The sequence below is a fragment of the Embiotoca jacksoni genome, unplaced genomic scaffold (genome assembly GCF_022577435.1).
Source record: "Embiotoca jacksoni isolate LCO1_2020_lvr unplaced genomic scaffold, fEmbJac1.0.p SCAF_46, whole genome shotgun sequence".
NCBI classification, from domain to species: Eukaryota; Metazoa; Chordata; class Actinopteri; family Embiotocidae; genus Embiotoca; species Embiotoca jacksoni.
In genome coordinates, this window is record NW_027185399.1 from 1,969,012 (window position 1) to 1,987,189 (window position 18,178).

Consider the following 18,178-nt stretch of genomic DNA (forward strand, 5'->3'; position numbering starts at 1 on the left):
TCTTCTTTACTGTTGAACTTCCTCCTTCAGTCCAGGTGATCCTCCAGATCCTCTGACACAGTCGTCTCATCACTCATCACTTCAGCAGGTACATTATATGATCAAACACATTAAAGTAGAGCTCTGAAAATAGTTTTCCATCTTTATTCCTGCTGATGTCAAACATCTAGTTTTTATTTTTCTGTTTTTAACAATTTAAAGAGTTTCTGTTCACATTTCTACCAACTGTCAATAAAAATGTGTTTGTCAGCAAAGTTCACAGATGAAGTTCTGTTCAACTGAGTTGACAATCAAATCGTGTTATTAGTTATTTACATTTTTTAATTTAATTTTAATTATTTGTATTCATCGAGTGATGAATTGTTTTTGTCTACAGAAAACTGATTTTCTATTTAACACCCAGATATTCAGTCAACGTGGGTCAGAAACACACCAGGAAAGTGTTGTTAAAAATCCGGTTCGAACTGGATATTAATTTTCAGTTTTGCTTCATGATTTCTGTCTTCATGGTCAAACTCTGACCGAGAGGAGGAGACGCTTCAGCATCTGGGTTCAGACCTGCTGCAGACTTCACGTGGACTTCAGGTAAGTCTGAAACTGCAGGTTTTAATCCAGTTCGATCAAAACACACTGAACACTAAAAACACCTCGGAGGAGTTTTATCTGATCGGTTCGGTGTTTCAAACTGGCAACAGAAGTCATTTTAGATGAGGTAAAAAAAAAAGGTCCCTCAAACACATCAGTGGAAATGTGATCATACTTATCTGCAGACATGTTTCCAAAACTGTGTGACAGGAAACGTACAAACATACTTTGAAGGTTTGATCATTTTAAATGTGTTAAACAACAGTTGAACACCGATCTGCGTCTTTTACTTTGAGAACAGATGAATTAAATTTTTATTCAACTCCAACTCTCGTTGACACCCGAACGAGTCTGAACCGAGACACTCGGTGCTGCAGCACCAAACAACAACACGCATGTTTTAACAAAGTATTCAATAAAAAAACAATTAAATCTGAACATTTTTAGATGAAAAATAGTTTTAAACACATCACATGAAACATTTTCTAATCAGGAATCTTGATCTTGATACAAAAATAAACACGTTTACACAAAATGCTTTACACAAAGTTCACGAGAACTTTATGACGCTAAATTGTATTCAGGCTAAAAGTTCTGTGTAATTGAGGGCGGGGCTACTTTTGAGTGACAGCTGGGTGTCGTCATCACAGACCAGTGCCAAAGTTTAATCACAAAACCAGCGGTGCATCCAACAGTAATGAAATGATTCCTGATTCCTGAGTTCTTATTTTCTAAATGTTTTCTCGTCGAGCGGACCGTCCGTGATTGACAGTCGAGTAGGTGGAGTTCTGGCTGTACTTCACAGCAGAGTACTGGCAGGTGGAGGAGCTGTCATTGACCATCTGCCCATCACGGCCCTGGAAGCTGATGGTGGCGTAATGCATAGCGGACGGGTCGGTGGACCTCTGAGAGCGCTCCTGGATCTGGTCGTAGACAGAGTCCTTCCAGAGAGGAATGAAAAATGAGTTTGTGTTCAAGCGTAACAACCGGCGGAGAACATTTAATGAAAAACAAAACATTAATCCCAAGTTTTTCCTCAAAGAATCAAACAGGAAACACATTTAAAACACCGACCTCTCTATCCTGCACTGCTGCTCCGTTTTCTGTCTGTTTTGAATGTAAAAAACCTGAAAACAGAAAAAGAAAAGAACAAAAGTAGAAATATCACTTAAAACTCTGCAAATTACTGCAAACATTTTGGAAAAAAAAAATCCACCACAAAATCATTTTTTATCTCAACAATCACACTGCCAGCATCCGCTGGTTTTGATTAAATTAGATTCTACCGTATTATTTTACTGTTTGGTCAACTTCTGGTTTTAAAAACGTCGCGTCTCGTCACTGTTGACATCGTCTGCGGCGTCTTTTCTCAACGTCGCCTCCAGACAGGGAAGTACGTCAGTGTGGGTTTGTGTGTGTGTGGTCACGGAAACATTCATGTTCGTGTGTTTCACAAACAAATCGTCTCAGTTCTTACGTTTGTAGATGAAGATAAATAAAATCCCAAACAGCAGCAGCAGCACGATTCCACTGGCGATCGCAGCGATGCGAACCGTCCAGCCATCTGGAAGATAAACCGCAAACATCTTCAGCATCATTTCAACGCTTCTGCAGATTAAAGATATTAACTGTCTTCTCACCGGGACGCCTGCCTAACGGGGGAGCAGCAGACGGGGGCGGTTCTAGAGGAAAACAGATTGGAAGCTTTAATAAATTTACAACTCATAAATCAGTAACATCCATTTGGATAATTCAATATATTCAGAAAAAAAGGAAAACCTTTAATCACAATTTAAAAGATGTTTAATATCTTCCAGCTCCCTTTGCAAAGGACAGGTTTGTTAATAAATCCAACACTATTTTTATCCAGACTACAAATGTAAAAACTCACTTTAAGATTCACTGAAACAAACTGAAAACACTGAAAACACACAAAGTGCAGCTCCGTCTCTGAAAGTCTCCTCAGAAACAGTCGGATGCTGCGAACACACGAATGTCTTGAATATCAGATCGATATCACATTTCTGTTTAACCTGTTTTCCAGGAAAGAATATCGTGTTATATTCTGGCCAATATGAATATTATCTGCTAATGTGACTACGGTGTTCAGATAGATCTAAAATCTTCCTTTAAGTGTAAATTATAAAGCTGAAATAGTGTAAATTTAAAATACAGGAACTTAAAAATGGATCAAACATAAAGGATTTGAGTTGTGAAAATGTCCTGCTGTCACATCAACCGGTTGATGATTCATTTTTGTGTTTGTTTATTTTTAAAAGTAAAAGTTCAACTTAAATTGGTCATAAAAGTTGTGGACACACATTTTAAAGGTTTGAAGGTTAGAAATATGTTTTTTTTGTTTTGTTAATACCTGAATACCTGAAAAATAGGAAGTGAAAGCTGTTGAGTTTCAGTGCATCACACCTTCCTGTCTTTCTGCTTTCTGCGTATCTGTTTCAATATCAAACCATTTCCTCATTTCCTTTTATGAAACTCTTCTCATCATTTACTGTTTTTCTTTTTTTTTTTTTATGCCTGAAACTTTTTTATTTTATTAAAGTAAAGATAAACTGTATATTGAGCTGCACTCACCCACAGACAGGAAGAACTTGTGGAGGAACAGGCGTCCAGTGTCGCTCTCTTCTCCGCACCAGTACGTCCCGCCGTCGGCCGTCGTCACTCCTTTCACCGTTACCGAGATATTTTTCTTTGGTTTGTTGTTGTTCATCAGAAATCGTTTATTTGAATCAGGCTGTTTGCTGTTGACGAGAGTCTGACAGACAGACTTATCTTCTCCTTTACAGATGAATTTTGTAGCTTTTAAGTCTTTGTATATACAAAAGTAAGAGACGTCGTCTCCGGCGGTGTATGATTTATTGAAGATTCTGATATCTGTAGAAAACAAACCCAGCGGGAGCAGGAGAGAGAAAAAAAACACTTGTTTAAAGGTTGTGTTTGATGAAAAAAGAGGAGAGACCGAGTCTGATGTTCAGTCTCAGATTCATGAAGCTGAAAACGGGAGTTTGTTCCCTTTCTGTTGGTCAGATATAAATATACGACTTAATATATAACAAATCTTCAGACGCTGAAGAAGTGAATCACTCACCGTGAACCACCAGTTTTATTCTTTTGAGTGCAGCTTCGTTATTGAATTTAATTCCACACCAGTAGACACCTTCATCCTTTAAGGACACGTTAGTGATGGACACGTTGAAGCCGCCGCTGGCGTCCGTGAGGAATGTCCAATGTGTCTCATTCTTACAGGTGGATGTTTTGTCTTTGCAAAAGAACTTGACGTCGGACTTGTTTTTATCTTTATAGTCGTCACATCTGATGGTGGTTTTTGCAGATTTGTATGTTTGAATAAACATTTCATTTCTGTCTTTCTCTGCTAATAAAACACAAAGATAAAACATGATGGACACTAAAATACTGTTATAATAATAATAATAATAATAATAATAATAATAATAATAATAATAATAATAATAATATGTAATAATGTAATAATACTCGGCCAGCACATGATGGGAGGAAATATCATCACATTATTCTTTCTTTTTATTTGGAATTGATTTCTTTATTTAGATCATCAAAAAGTTAAATTAAAACTCCCAAGAATTATTATTAAAAATTACCCTTCTGAATTTTATTGTTTAAGCTCAGCAATAAAAGTCAAAATAATAAAATATTAATGATGGAACCAAAATGTGTTAATTAACTAAACATGAACAAAATCTTATTTGATATATTTAATGTATTTGGTGGCTACTTTTTAACAATAATTTTAAGTAAAACTCCTCTTGATTCACATCCAACACGTTTAATAAATAATAAAAAGCGAACGCCACTTACCAACTTCAAAGTGCAGTTCCACGCTTCCAGGTGACGTCTCAGATGGTTTGTCACACGGTGGAATGAAGTCCTTCACTCTCTTCTGATTCTTCAAGTCCTCCGGTTCCTGCTGCTCGATGGTCACGTTCAGCAAACGTGTTGAGATTTGTTTGTGACTGTCTCCAGCAGTCATTTGATATTTTCCACTGGTTTTAGGGGCTGAGCACATGAAAGAAACCCATCCTTTGCTGTGCTTCTCCACCAACCGGACCTCGCAGCCTGGAGATAAAACACAAAAATGTCACCGCTGGAACAATTCAGTTATTTGTCTTTGTGTTCAGCGGTGGTCTAAACTGACGGTGGAAACGTCGCCGGGTCGTTCCTGCAGGATCAAATCTGAATCACCAAGCGGCGCTTGAACGCTTCTGTGAAAAAAGACCTAAGATGTGTTTTCTCGGCTGTAAAATAATTTCTGTTCTGGACTTATTTCATTTGACTGGAAACGTGACTTGAGAAACGTGAAAACGAAATTATTTGAATAAGAACTAAACGCGGGTTCTTTTTGAGCGTGTTGGTTTTAGTTTGTCTGCTGCTACTGTGGCGTTTGTTCAAGACGAGTGTTGCTAAAAGCAGAAAGGACACCACAGGATGAGCTGATGTTCTTACCTGCTATCAGTGTGACGATGAGGAGAAACAAACTCTTCATCTTTTTTCGGTCTTCGATGCAGAAGTAACGTGAAAAAATGAACCTGCAGTTGGATCCTCTTCTCGTTTCGTCTGCAGACAGTCGTGTTTCCTGATCTTTATATGTTAGGCTCTCCCTGCCATCCTCCTTCCTCTTTCTAGCTTTTGGCTCAACGGTGGTTTGAGTATGTGGTTAAACCAAGCGCTCCCTCCATCGGCGCCATGACGGCTCCTCACCGGCTGTCGTTAACGAAGATGCACAAAGTTTGTGTTTAATTTAAAAGTACAGTGACGTAGATTTGGAACTCTTTAGTTACTGTTGCTTTAATAGATTTAGATTTAATAGAAATGATGAGTTGATTAAACATGATGCACTTTTCTAGGTTACATTTCTGAAGCTGTTATAAAATAGTTAAAAATAGCAGCACGTCAGCCAACTATCACGTGTGATCATAAAGTTCTGAGACTTCCTGTTGTGTTTCCTGTTGAGGGGCTGAAAGTATTCAAAGTTTTGTCGCTGAACGTCATCACCTGTTACAGATATTTTTGTGACCACCAGTCAATCACAGCTGTGAACTCTCTTGCTGCCCAATTATCTGTCTCCATTCATACCTAAGAGGCAACTTACTATTTTGTCTGTTGGCGTTTTGGGAGCCAGAAGTGACCATATTTGGTCAAGCTGGAGAGAAGACACTATGCCCCGCCCACCTATAGCTGAAACCTGTCAATCAAACAGCCTCTAAACATATCTGTGTCTGAGTCCTGATTTCTAATGAATGCTGGAGTACATCGTGGAGAACATTTACTGATGACTGATTGATTGAATAATTCATGAGAAGTTGATGCTTTTTGAATGACAGTCTGTTAGAGCCAGATTTTTTGTTTGTTTTGTAGCCAGCCCCTAGTGGCCATCGGTGGTATTTCAGTTTAGACACTTCTAAATTGTTTTTTCTTGTGAGATCTGCAGTTGTTGGTGTCATATTTGTATCGGTGTGAGCTGTGAAGCTCGTAGGACATTTTTGTTCCTGAGTTTATCCTGAAGGCGGCGCTTCTGTTCAGTTTAACCAGGATAATGTTGTCTGTTGCCTTAAAGACCAAAGTCAGGGATCAAAAGTCCAACTATGAGAAACAAGGAAAAAGTTTATTTACATCGACTGATGTAAATGTTACCATGGTGATCGCCACAAATTCCAACATCTCGCCCAAACAAATCCCAAATCCAGCATTTAATTTTGTTAGATATTTGCAAATTAATGAAATATCAAGAAATATTTCAAATAATAATCGACCAAGAACAAAGAAATTCATAAATTTGTGTTTTTTTAATGAAACGGCTACAGAGAGAGCAGTAATTTATTCAAATAAACTCAGCTAAGTGTTTAAACACAACGACACGTGTGAATGGAGTTGATCTTTTTTTAAATTTTATTCCAAATATATTGATATTATATTAATACAATTCGGACAGTGTATAACAATCCTTTACTTTATACAGTTAATATTATAAAAATAAAGGCGCTGAGAGCTGCCGGGACTTCGTCAGTGCTGCTGCGGCTCGTTGACGGTCGTGTAGACGGCGTCCTCGGCACCTCTGGACTGGTGATCCACCATGTAGTAAAGTTCAATGTCTCTGACGGTGGAGCATACGTCACCAGAGGAGTTGGTAACGTGGACGTTGGAGTCCTTTGTAAAGGCGGGCGTGTTCGTGGGGAAGTTAGCAGTGGCGTAAACTGTTTTTATCGCGTCCGACTTCCGGCCCAACTCTTGAATCTCCTCGTAGTGGGAATCCTTCCAGAATGAAACACACAGAAAGGAAATAGTTAACAGGCAGTCCTGACGGGAAGCAGCAGCCGTACCGAAACTTTTAAAGCCAGTTCGACATCATTTCCAAAAGCTGCACTGAATTCACAGCAGCCAGAACATCTTAAATGGATAAATTCTGACTTTAATGTGACTTTAACGCTGCAGCGTTGAGGCCTCGGTGGGTCAACTTCATTACATCTGGCAGGACGAACATCCACACGAACACACACCAATACAGATACGCACCTCTTGGTTCTGGGCTTCTTCAGCTGTTCTGCTTTTTGAACTCTGGAGTCCTGACGGAGAGGAACGAGAAAACGTAAGAAAGTGACGGACAGGAAGTGGAATCGTTCACACAACGAGCAGCCGTCGCTCCACCGCGTGACTTCATGACTTGACAGCTGTGTCCCGACATTAAAACGCGCAACAAACTTGTCAACGCGTCCGTGCATGAATATGGTCCTCTAACTTCTAAAAAAAAGGAAAGTGCGTTTGCGTGTTTATGTGTAAAATTGCAAAATGGAAAAAGAAGTCACTTACTTTTCTTAACAAAAACCAAAACGACCACAAGCGCGATCATGACGACACAAACGGTCACAATGATGACCGCAGTGAACCAAGAGCCGTCTGTAACACACAAACACACTCAAAGTTCAATCGTAGCTGCATTTAAACACACAAATTAATCCGGTGCTAAGGAGACGCGCAGGTGCAGTAATACTCACCTTTGACCTCCAGTTGTATTTGTGTGAGTGTAGCTCTGTAATTTCCATTTCTTAATTCCACTCCACACCAGTAGACTCCGGCATCCTCAGAGGACACGTGGCTGACGGACGTGGTGAAGATATTGTTGTTTTCTGTGGTAGTGAATGCTTCGTTCGACTTCGGAGATCTCGTCGATGTAATATCCCGACAGTCAGAAGTCGTCTCTTTGCATAAAAACTTGACCTTTTTCTTGTATTTCCTTTGTGGATAATTACATGTGATGTTGATTTTAGCTCCTCTGTACGCAGTTTGCTGTATCGGTGCTTGGCAGGCGTCATTCGCTGTAAAACAAACAGAAAGATGAAGTTCTGAACGCTCTCCATTATCAGAAAGTCTAAGGCAACGAAGCAATAAGCCGGGCGAGGTGTTCTGATGACATCACGTTAAAAGAGGGGCGGAGCTTCACTGTCCAAGACCGAAGAAGGTGCGTCAGGTCGGGAGACACCAGCTGGGTTTTCTTTGTGTCACCGTGAGTTCGTCCCCCAGAGTCAGACTGTCAACACCGAGTTCCACCGGGACCTTCGGAGACCTGAACTGTGGCGCCACGGCAACAGGTTTTTCCAACATGGCAAAACACGCAAAAATGTCGCCCATGACAACACAATCGTAGCCCCCCACCACCACTGGATTTGGCTCCCTGCTACTTCTTTCTGTTCCCCAATAATTTATCACAAACTTTGATTTTTCCGCTCAAGTTTGTAGCATATTTTTCATTAAAGAAGAACATTTGTTGTCTTTGATCTGGTCTTAATTAAATGTGCAATAATGATGACAATAATGATACTGATAATAATAATGATAATAGTAAAAACAACAACAATAATAATAATGATAAAAGATGACACATTTCTTACCAACATTCAGTTTTGCTGTCTTTTCTTGAAAGGATGAGTTAATGTTTTTGAAAAATTTACACTTGTAATTTCCAAAGTCGTCCCAGTCTAGATGTTTGACGGTCACGCTGAGTTTTTTCTGTGTTGTATCGTGGCACAAAGAAAATTTTCCCTGGTATTCCCACACATTCTTTTGAGAGATTTGTATGGTCGTTCCGTTGGGAATAACCAAGTAGATCATTTCGTATTTGTTTTTCTTTGCATATGTGCAGCTGAACGTCAACCATCCTCCTGCACACGCCAGCACGTCAAATGAGGCCACACAACCTGCAGGTCAGAGAAATGTTTGGTCAGATTCTGGTTCTGAAACCTCGGTGCTGTAGTCTCAGTGAAGAAGCTCTCTAGTGAACATTTAAACTCGTTAATTTGGTGGGTTTTTGTTCTTGTTTTTTTTCTTTCCTGAGAAAAATGAAGAAATGCCACTTAAACATTCAGCGAGTTTCTAAAAGCTCATTCGAGGTTTGTGAGTCTGTTTTTTTCATGCGGTGCAAGTTTAAACTGGGTGTTCCTGTAGTTTATTTTTGCCACCACTGGGAGTCGCCAAAGTCTGACATTTTAATTCTGAGTAACTTCAAGGCTCATGATTATCAAATGTACAGAAGAAATATTTACATCTGCAGCTCATATTAAAAGTGAATTAAATTTTTTTGTTTTTGTCCAAAGATACAAGAAACAAAAAGCATCTGCTGTAGCAAAGAAAGAAATTTCCCCTCGGGGATTAATAAAGTGTACAAAATCAAAAAAAAAATCAAAATCAAAATCTCAGCTGCTTCACTCGAGGAGTTTTTATCTTCCATTATACACATTCATGTTTATCTATACACGAAAACGTCTAAAGAAATTTGTTTGGTTTGTTAGCTTGATAATTAAATTTTCTTGTTCACGCTGGATTTCTCGCGCTGTTTAGTCCAACATCGTTGGTGAACTTCTGCTCATATTGTTTTCAGTTGTAAAGTTAAGGAACTCAATAAAAAGCTCAAACCAGAAAAGGTAGAAAACCGTTTATATTTTGGATATAATATAAACTGTAAAATATATGTGAAATATGACATTTGTCTGTCTGTAGTATCAGTAAACAGGTGTTCGTAGTCTTTACCTGTTATCAGCGAGAGGATGAGGAGCAGAAAACTCTTCATGATGTCGGTTTTTGATGCGGATCTCTTCAGTCTCGATGATTTCGTTGCAGTCGGTTTGTCTCTGCACCGTCGAGTATTGTGTTTACCAAATTTCTGTCTGATGTTATCTAAATACTTTTTGCTCCACCTTTGATCCTTCCCTTTTTTTTTTTTTAGCATAATTCCTTCTTCTTAAGTACTTGTTCTTCTTTTTGACAGTAAACAGGAAGTAAGTGGCGTGTGAGAGTAGAATAGAAAGTTTCTTTTATCACAGCCGTTGTCACCTTTCATGAGATGTCTTTGATTAAATAAGGAAATTATGTAAACAGCTCCTAACTGTAAAAGGAGGGACTGAAACATGGAGGATTTCAGCTGGAGATGTCGTTTATTAGATGTCGTTCCAGAGAAATTAGAAAACTAACAACCACAGTGATGATTCTTCCCCCACCGTCTGCAGCGTTGCGTCATCAATTTGAAATTTAGACAATGTACAGCCAACAGGAAGTGAATCATGTTGAGCTCCCTGACCACAGCAAACCACTGCTGATGAAATGATGAAATGATGTATGATACTCACATCTATTTGTTTCTTAAACTTTTTTAAAAGAATTAATCCACAATATCATACTTCACCTGTTGTTTCCAACGACACAGGAGTTACTGTTTCGGTCACCTTTAATTTCTTTGTTGATATTAAAGAGACTAACAGATAATAATGTGTCTGACAGGCACCATTGTGGTTATGGGATGTGCGATCAGTTGCACGCTAACCAAGTGCAACACAGTGGCAGCAACAACCTCCATGAGGAAGTATTCAGCGATTCGTCTGTTGATCAACGTCATCACTGACTTCCTCACGTTAACGTGACCGCTGGTATGAGAACATCAGTGATTTCACCACGGACCTAAAAACTGGAGCAGAGAAACAGCAGGTTTTGGGTCAAATTTCGGAGGATCTTCACCAAGTGTTCCTGAGCCCGTGCAGTGATTTCCACGACAGAATCATGGCCGTTTTGAGGGAGAGTCTGCAGCAAACATCGCTGACCTCCATGTAATCAGTAACTTTACAGCAAATTATAGCATCTGTGCTGGACATTCACGAGCAACGCAGCTGAATGAATGAGCGTTATGAAGCATCCTGGAAGCAGCTCTGACGCTGGGCTTCATTTTTCATTTAATCAGTCATTATTGGAGGCTATGAAAGTTTTTAAAAAGATTGCACACAGACAAGACAGGAAGAGATTCGTATTAAGCCACCAACTGCTGAGTGAAGTGTTTCCTCACATGCTAGAGACTTCTTGTGATATTTGTTTTGTAGCTCTGCAATGAAGTGGCACCAGATCAGTTAAATATGTGGAAGAGCGTCGGCCTAGAGACAGTGAATATGTTCCTTTAAGCAAGGCACTGACTGACCTCCTGCACCTCCGTCCGTGTTCAGCATCAGAGTGTGTGAACATGTGAAGCCGGGCGTTTACTGGAGCTGAAACAAGTGTGAAACGATAAAAATATGGCAACAGGGGTTTTAGACGAGCCCACTGGAGGAGCGTCCTGCGCTGAGTGAGGATCAGGGTTCCTCGTGCTGACCTCGCCAGTTGTGTTGAAACCTACGATTTCAAGCCATCTCTCACAACTAATAACACGGCTGTGTTTTTTTCCTCTCTGGGTGTGTTGGCCGCGCTGACTGCAAGCGACACCCGCCTCATTTCACGGCGCGCTAATGGGTTTTGGCCGATGTCGTGGGTTTTCGGAGTCCGATAACGTACATCATCTGCTCCAAGTGAAACACGGAACAATGGCTGTGTGTGTGTTGGTTTTTGGTTTATGACCGCGTTTGCGATCGGCACAACTGCCAGCCAATCTAGAAACAAAACACAAGATAAGATAGAGGTTTTTATTCGGTCTGGAGCGAGGCCAAGTGCTCCAACACATGCAGAGCTGATTGGTGTTTATAAAGTCTCTACGTGGCTGTGATTTGTTGTGATTTATTACTTATTTACGACCTGCTGGTGAGAAGAATGTTTACAAGGGAGACTCAGTAAAAACTGAAATCTCTACTGGATGTTATGAACCCGCAGACGGTAAAGAGGCAAGAAGTTATGAGACGGTTTGTGTGGATTTTATTGTTTGTTTGTGTTTCGTTTGGTGGATTTGTTTGTATTTTTGGTGCTTTTTAATTCCTCATTGCCATCACAGCGTTTCCTCAACAATTATGCTTAACAAAGTGCTAATACGAGGTGCAATCGAAAAGTTCGGAGACTTTACCAACCAAAAACCAAACCAAACTCTGACCACCTTCAAAGCCTTCCATAGCTGTCCTGTGAAAAGCGCTTCTCTCCGTGACCTTAACGTTCCCTTTGCAAAGGAAAATAGAAGTTCAGCTTTGTGACAGAATATTTTTCACAACCAAATGGTCTTTAAATAGTTTTATTGGCTGAAGAAATTGGAACATGAAATTGAAAATAACCAAATTTGGAGATAACACTGTTTTCAGTGGACAGCCGTGATTTTGTAAAAATGCAGTTTCTCACCAAAATCAATTTGTTTCAGTCGCATGACGATATTCTGGTACTTTTACGAGGAGATAAAGTATGTGGAAAGTAGGGCCGTCCATAAGTCAAGACTTTTTTAGACTCGACTCGGAGAAGGTCAAGACTTTGTCAAAGGTACCACCTGCCGGGCCGTTGCTTCTGCACTTCTCTGTGAACTGTGATGTATGATTGACAAAATGGGAGTTGGCTCCGCCTCTTCTTAATTCTCAACCTTTCCATGTGGAATATTGGCCGGCGAGTATTTCGTATTTTCATATTTTGGTGTAGTTTCTATGTCTTTGGTCTGTAAACACCTATAAAAGACAAAAGCTGTGGCTATTTCCTGGAAGCAGAGCTCATCAGTTCAAAACTGATGGAAAGAAAAACTGCAAAGAAGGATGATTTAATAACGAAAGACGGATCCTAATAGACAGGCAAAGGGCTTTGTGACAGGTTTACACTACCCTACAGTTTGAAGCACATGTCCCACTTGTTGTGCATCTGATGTGTGAGATAAGTTTGATGGATGAGGTTTCATGTTACCCCGGAGTTCGGGGAGCTGTAGTGTGTTTACTCTGGGATTTAAAAGCCTGTCAGGAACCGCCGGCTGCAGGTTGACCTCCGCTCTGTAACTGTCAAACACACGTTTACCTCGGCCGCAGGTCCGCCACGGCCACCGATCTTAAACTGATGGATGACACTCGTATACGTCCTTTATAAATAAACTTGACACTCATTAAAGATATATCTAATTCCTAAACCAGGTAGCTAACTTTCCTTTTTAAAAGTGCGTCTGCGTAATTTATTCACTGAGTGACCTTGTTAATCTTCATTATCAGGCTTTGAGTAACTTCAGTGATACAGTTAGAATGAAGCAGATAATACAGTATAAACATGATCATCACTAATGGTGGGAAATTTTCCTGCATTTAAGTCCAGTGTTTGAAATCTCTGAAAGCTTTTCTGAACATTTAACTGCAGTAAATTCCTGGTTTTAAAGTAAAGATATGCTGTAACTCCCTCCCTGAGCGCATTCCTGTCTCCTTCTCTTTTCCCCCGAGCCAGAAACACTTGACTCGGAGATCACACGCTACTGGATATAAACGAGGAGACACTTTCATAAAATAAAACATCATTATTAGTCGTATTCAAACACAGAAAAAGCCTGACCTCTTTATTTTACTTCCACAGAGCTTAACTGACAAAAAGCATTAAAACCTGTTAGAGAGGATCTCTTTGTAAAAGTCCGCTGCAGTCCAGGAGAAATATGTTACTTTCCATTAAGACTTTTCTACATTTCCCAGGATGCCTTTCAATTTGTTTAATTCTGCTCGATGGAGGCTCTTCACTCTCTTTTATGGTGAAACGACTTCAGGTCAACATCACATCTACAGATCAACAATCAATAAGTAGACGAAGTTGGTTTGGTGTTGGACGTGCAGAGCGAACGACGACGCTCGTCTCAGAGATGACGGCTAAAGACGAGTCGATGTGGTTGTTTGTAATAGTTGAAAACTCCCAGTGAAATAGGGATATTTCTTAAAACCAGTGCGAGAGTACCAACGTTGTTGTTTTTTTGTGGTGGATATTATTTGTCATTTTTGCCTAAATGTTACTTTTCTGAAACTTAAAAAAAGATCAAAACCTTTTACAATGCCATGATTTTTCCCCAACAGACTCTGAGCCATAAAGTCTGCAGTCGCCCGGTTTGAAGCACTTAGCACTTTAAATTCTGCTTCAGTTTCTCTGAGATGCTTCAACTAACATGATGAATAATGTCTTTAATCTATTTTTAGTCTTATTCTTAAAGTTGGGAAAGTTTAACAAATATGATTGAATGACCGTAATAAAATCCAACTAAAGCACTTAAAGTCCCCAAGATAAACTCATCACAGACAAACACTGGAGTTTTCGCTGAGTCGCATCTTATGAAGCCTTTCTGATACTTAAATCAAGTTGATTCAACTTGAATTCAACAATGAACTGATGAGGTTTTGTTTGTTAAAGTTCAAAGGTCACTGTGATCTCATGTCTGTCGCATTTTTGATATCTCGAGAAAACTTGGAGCCCATTTTTTCACATTTAGCACAAATGTTCTCTTGGACTCAAGGATGAACTCTTGAATTCTGATGGTCAAAGGTCAAAGGTCACTCCAGCCTCACATCCGTTCGATCGGTCCGTCCTATTTTTGTAGACGCCACATCTCAGGAACACTTTCAGGGAATTCCATCAAATTTGGCACAAATGTTCACTCAGACTCAAATATGAACTGATTTGATTTTGGTGGTCAAAGGTGACTGTTTCTTCATGTCCATCCCATTCTTTTGAACATGATGCCACATTTGGTTTCACATTTGGTCAGATGCTGAATTGGGGCACGTCAAGGTGCTGTGCACCATTTACGTGCCACAGGACCGGTCACTGAACTTTTTGATGCACCACCATATACCTCTAGTACATAGAGACCTGTTGTCAGTTGGTGGCAAAACACATTCAATTTCTAATTTTTCTGTCCATAAATTGAGTATTGATGAATTTAGCTCAATGAGGAAAATACAGAATATCCCTCCATCCATCCACTCAGCCTGTACGTGTAAAACCTTCCTTCTGTTGTTTTAAATAACCAAAAGCCTCTCGGGTTACGTCCCATCATGTGTTTTTGCAGGTGCTCAGTATTACAAAGTGCTTGGAGGGTCGTGACCTCATCCATCACAGCACCGTCACGTTCGGACGTTATTCCACATCCTGGATGCTGAGTGTGCCTCACAGCAATGGTGTTTACATTCAGTATTTACAATATTCCACACACATTACAGTGAAAATGTCATTATCAAGTACTTCTAAAGAGCGCTGACCATGCTCAAACTGCTCTGTTGTGGGTTATTGTTGGTCGAGGTTGTGTTGACGTTGTCTGGCTGTGAGACTCCACTGTTGCCGTTACACTGTGTGCCATGTTTGTGCATCGCCCTAACAACCAAAGCCGTCTGGACTTGTTGTTTTGTTGCGACATTGAGACTTTGGCTGCGCTCCATTTGGTCGCGCCATGCCAGTTGTTATGGAGCCGAAACAGACCAGGAGAAGCCACTTAACTGGGGTGCAGGCAGCAGAAGGGAGCAGAGACTCCATCACCTCATCGCCAGGCTGCAGCAGGAGGTGGAGACGCCACGTTTACCAGGGACACGTTTCAAGAAACTTGGGGCCAAAGGTAAAAAAAACAAACACCGAGTGGAACATCTCACTGCTATTTAGATTAATTAGCAACAGGTCAGTAACATGATTAGGAATAAAAAAAAGAGCATCCCAGAGAGACAGTCTCTCAGCAGTGAAGATGTGGAGAGGTTCACCACTCTGTGAAAGACTGTTTGGGAAAATAGTGCAACAATCTAAGAATAATGTTCCTCAATGTAAAAATTACAAAGAATTTGGGGATTTCATCATCTACGGTATATAATATTATAAAAAGTCAGAGAATCCGCAGAAATCTTTGGACACAAGGGAAAAGGCTGAAAAGTGATATTGTATGGGCGTGAACTTCGGCCCCTCAGGCTATACTGCATCAAAAGCCATGATTCTGTTGCAGAAATCACTGTGTGGGCTCAGGAACATTTGTGTAAATCATCATCTGTGAACACAGTTCATCGCTGCATCCAGAAACGCTGGTTGAAACTCTACAAAAAAGAAACCAGATAGAAACATGATCCAGAAACGCTGCTGCCTTCTTTCAGCCTGAGCTCATTTAAGATAGAAAACTTTGGAATGCAATATAGATCTTTGCTTCAATCAACTCGTCTCAAACATCAGCAGTAACTCTCTACAAAACCTGAAATGTTCAGTCTTTGGAGCGACGGTCCTGTGACTTTAAGAACTGTCACCAGATGACTAAACTCTCAAATCGTTGTGTGTGAAATTCAAGAAAGAAGCCAGATGGGTAAATAAAGAGAAACATCAAGTTTAGAAAGGGACTAAAAAAAGAGACGTAGCTGAAATCAAATCCTGGAATAAAAAAAACACATCGTCACCCGTCTGTCCGTTCCCACAGAGGGAAGGTGAAAGGGCCGGTTCGTGACTCATGTTGTGCCCCACTGTTACTCCTGATATCAGCCTGAATGCAGGAAAGTACAGACAACACCAGGACCCAGAGCTGGAGAGGATAGAAATATCTCAGCATGTTGTTCTAATCGTCTCTGGCATCCTGAAATGGCCGCGGCTCGATTTCTGGAAGGCACCAAGACAGGAATCTTTTGGCATATAGAGCCTCTAAAAGAATTATATTGGATCCAATCGGACTTTAATGGCCAAAAAAAAAATGCCAGAGAAACCTGAAGAGAAACAAATGCCCACGCACCAAAGAGGCTTTGTCGTTGAGTCATGACAGAGAAATCTCCCTCTAACTACACTTGGTACCAACATTAAGGAACAGTAATGAGACTTTCAGAGCAAAAGAAGGCATTTAAATATCCCTATTAAACGAGCAGCGCCCATGCTAAACTCTTTCCATGGCTAAATGCGATATAATGTAAACTGTAAATGTTGTGATGCCTGAACAACTTGGAACTGGACTGTTATGTTAAAAATATAACATAATATATATAATATAATAATAATAATATAACACATATAACTGGTACGTGAACATCAGTGATTTCACCGTGGACCAGAAACTGGAGCAGAGAAACATCAGATTTGAGGTCGAATTTTTAAGGAACAGAAAATCTTTGACAAGTGTTCCTGAGCCCATGCAATGATTTCCATTGCAGAATCATGTATGTTTTTTTAAAGCAGCGCTGCCTGAGGGTCCAGAGAATCTTCAGATTTTGGGTCAAACTCTGTAAATGTTCATCAGAGACCCTTGAAAGTCTTCAGAAAGTCTACGGCGATGAAGCGATGAGCCGGGCGGGGCGTTCTGATGACATCACGTTTCAAGAGGGGCGGAGCTTCACCGTCCAAGACTGAAGAAGGATCGTCAGGTCAGGAGACACCAGCTGGGTTTTCTTTGACTTTGCCGGTGGTTGCGCAACCGTGAATTCGTCCCCCAGAGTCAGACTGTCAACATTGAGTTCCACTGGGACCTTCTGAGGCATCTGAGGGGAAACATTCACTATGGTGAAAGCTGAACTGTGGTGCCATGGCAACAGGGTTCTCCAAAACTGGTGATTTTTCTGGCTCTTTTTCTCAGTGTCGGTACTTTTGAGATGAAGTTCTGCATCGTGCCAGAGCTCATCGGTAACATATAAACACAAACTCTCCATGAACAAATGATGACATAATTAAAACCTGTTATGCACATCAATGATGGAAACCAGATCCCGCTCTGGCCTCTTATCAGGTTGATGATGAAATGAGCATTCGATGTCACAGAGAAAACAATGGTTCTCTAACTTGATATAAGGACCATTAATATATAAAAGCCAAATCATTGTTCTAATTCTAATTAAAATACAACCAGAAGCGACACACTAAGAGGATTTGGCGCGGGAACACCGGCTCTATGTGGTGCAGCTCTGTGCGTCCCGGCTCTCCGTCCACTCGCGTTCCCATGAGAAGGATCTCCGGTCGGGGCAAAAGCCATTCGCTGCGTAACCCCTCCGCTTCCCCCCCAAAGGACCAATTGACTCGCACTAAGTGAGCGACTCGGCCCCGCCAAGAATCAAGATGGACGCCGCAGCAGTAACAGTAGACCGAGGTCAGGCCGCGCTCAAAATACGAGTGTATGATGTCAAAATAAATAAAGAAGATGAGAGCTCTTCATCAGCGAGTTCCAGTCGAAGCTTTCCGTCTCGTTCTTCAACTCCAGATGAGAGACGACACATTTTCATGTTCCTGCACAAATCTCTTATCTGGTGGCTTTTATCGAAAAATTTAATCTGTATTTGTATGTCGTCTTCTGCAGGACAGTTTATCACTGCGCAAATAAACCGAGTAATTGACAGCTCGCACCCCCCCCCCCCTCCACACACACACACACACACAC

The 18,178-nt window shown here is 40.6% G+C and overlaps 1 protein-coding gene across 2 annotated transcripts; it reads right to left on the reverse strand.

Moving 5' to 3' along the window:
* Window positions 1-869: 869 nt before the first annotated feature.
* On the reverse strand, window positions 870-5,162 carry LOC138210435 (uncharacterized). 2 transcript variants are annotated; one of them, XM_069169597.1, is made up of 8 exons: window positions 5,086-5,162; window positions 4,441-4,698; window positions 3,692-3,973; window positions 3,178-3,477; window positions 2,226-2,267; window positions 2,063-2,149; window positions 1,660-1,712; window positions 870-1,526 (listed from the first exon to the last, which is right to left on the reverse strand). In XM_069169597.1, exons 1-8 carry the CDS (start codon window positions 5,123-5,125, stop codon window positions 1,317-1,319), a joined length of 1,272 nt encoding a protein of 423 aa, XP_069025698.1. In that variant the 5' UTR covers window positions 5,126-5,162; the 3' UTR covers window positions 870-1,316. The 2 variants fall into 2 exon arrangements, with proteins under 2 accessions (XP_069025698.1, XP_069025697.1); XM_069169596.1 differs by having other exon boundaries at window positions 3,692-3,976.
* Window positions 5,163-18,178: the final 13,016 nt, after the last annotated feature.

What these genes read in the sequence shown, in the direction of transcription:
- LOC138210435 (XM_069169596.1), bottom strand. Translation starts at nt 5,125, where the DNA reads ATGAAGAGTTTGTTTCTCCTCATCGTCACACTGATAGCAG. An exon ending in CAAGTTCTTCCTGTCTGTGG is followed by an intron (nt 2,268 to 3,177) that starts GTGAGTGCAGCT and finishes GTTTTCCTCTAG; the next exon opens with AACCGCCCCCGTCTGCTGCT. An exon ending in CAGCAGTGCAGGATAGAGAG is followed by an intron (nt 1,527 to 1,659) that starts GTCGGTGTTTTA and finishes CCTCTCTGGAAG; the next exon opens with GACTCTGTCTACGACCAGAT.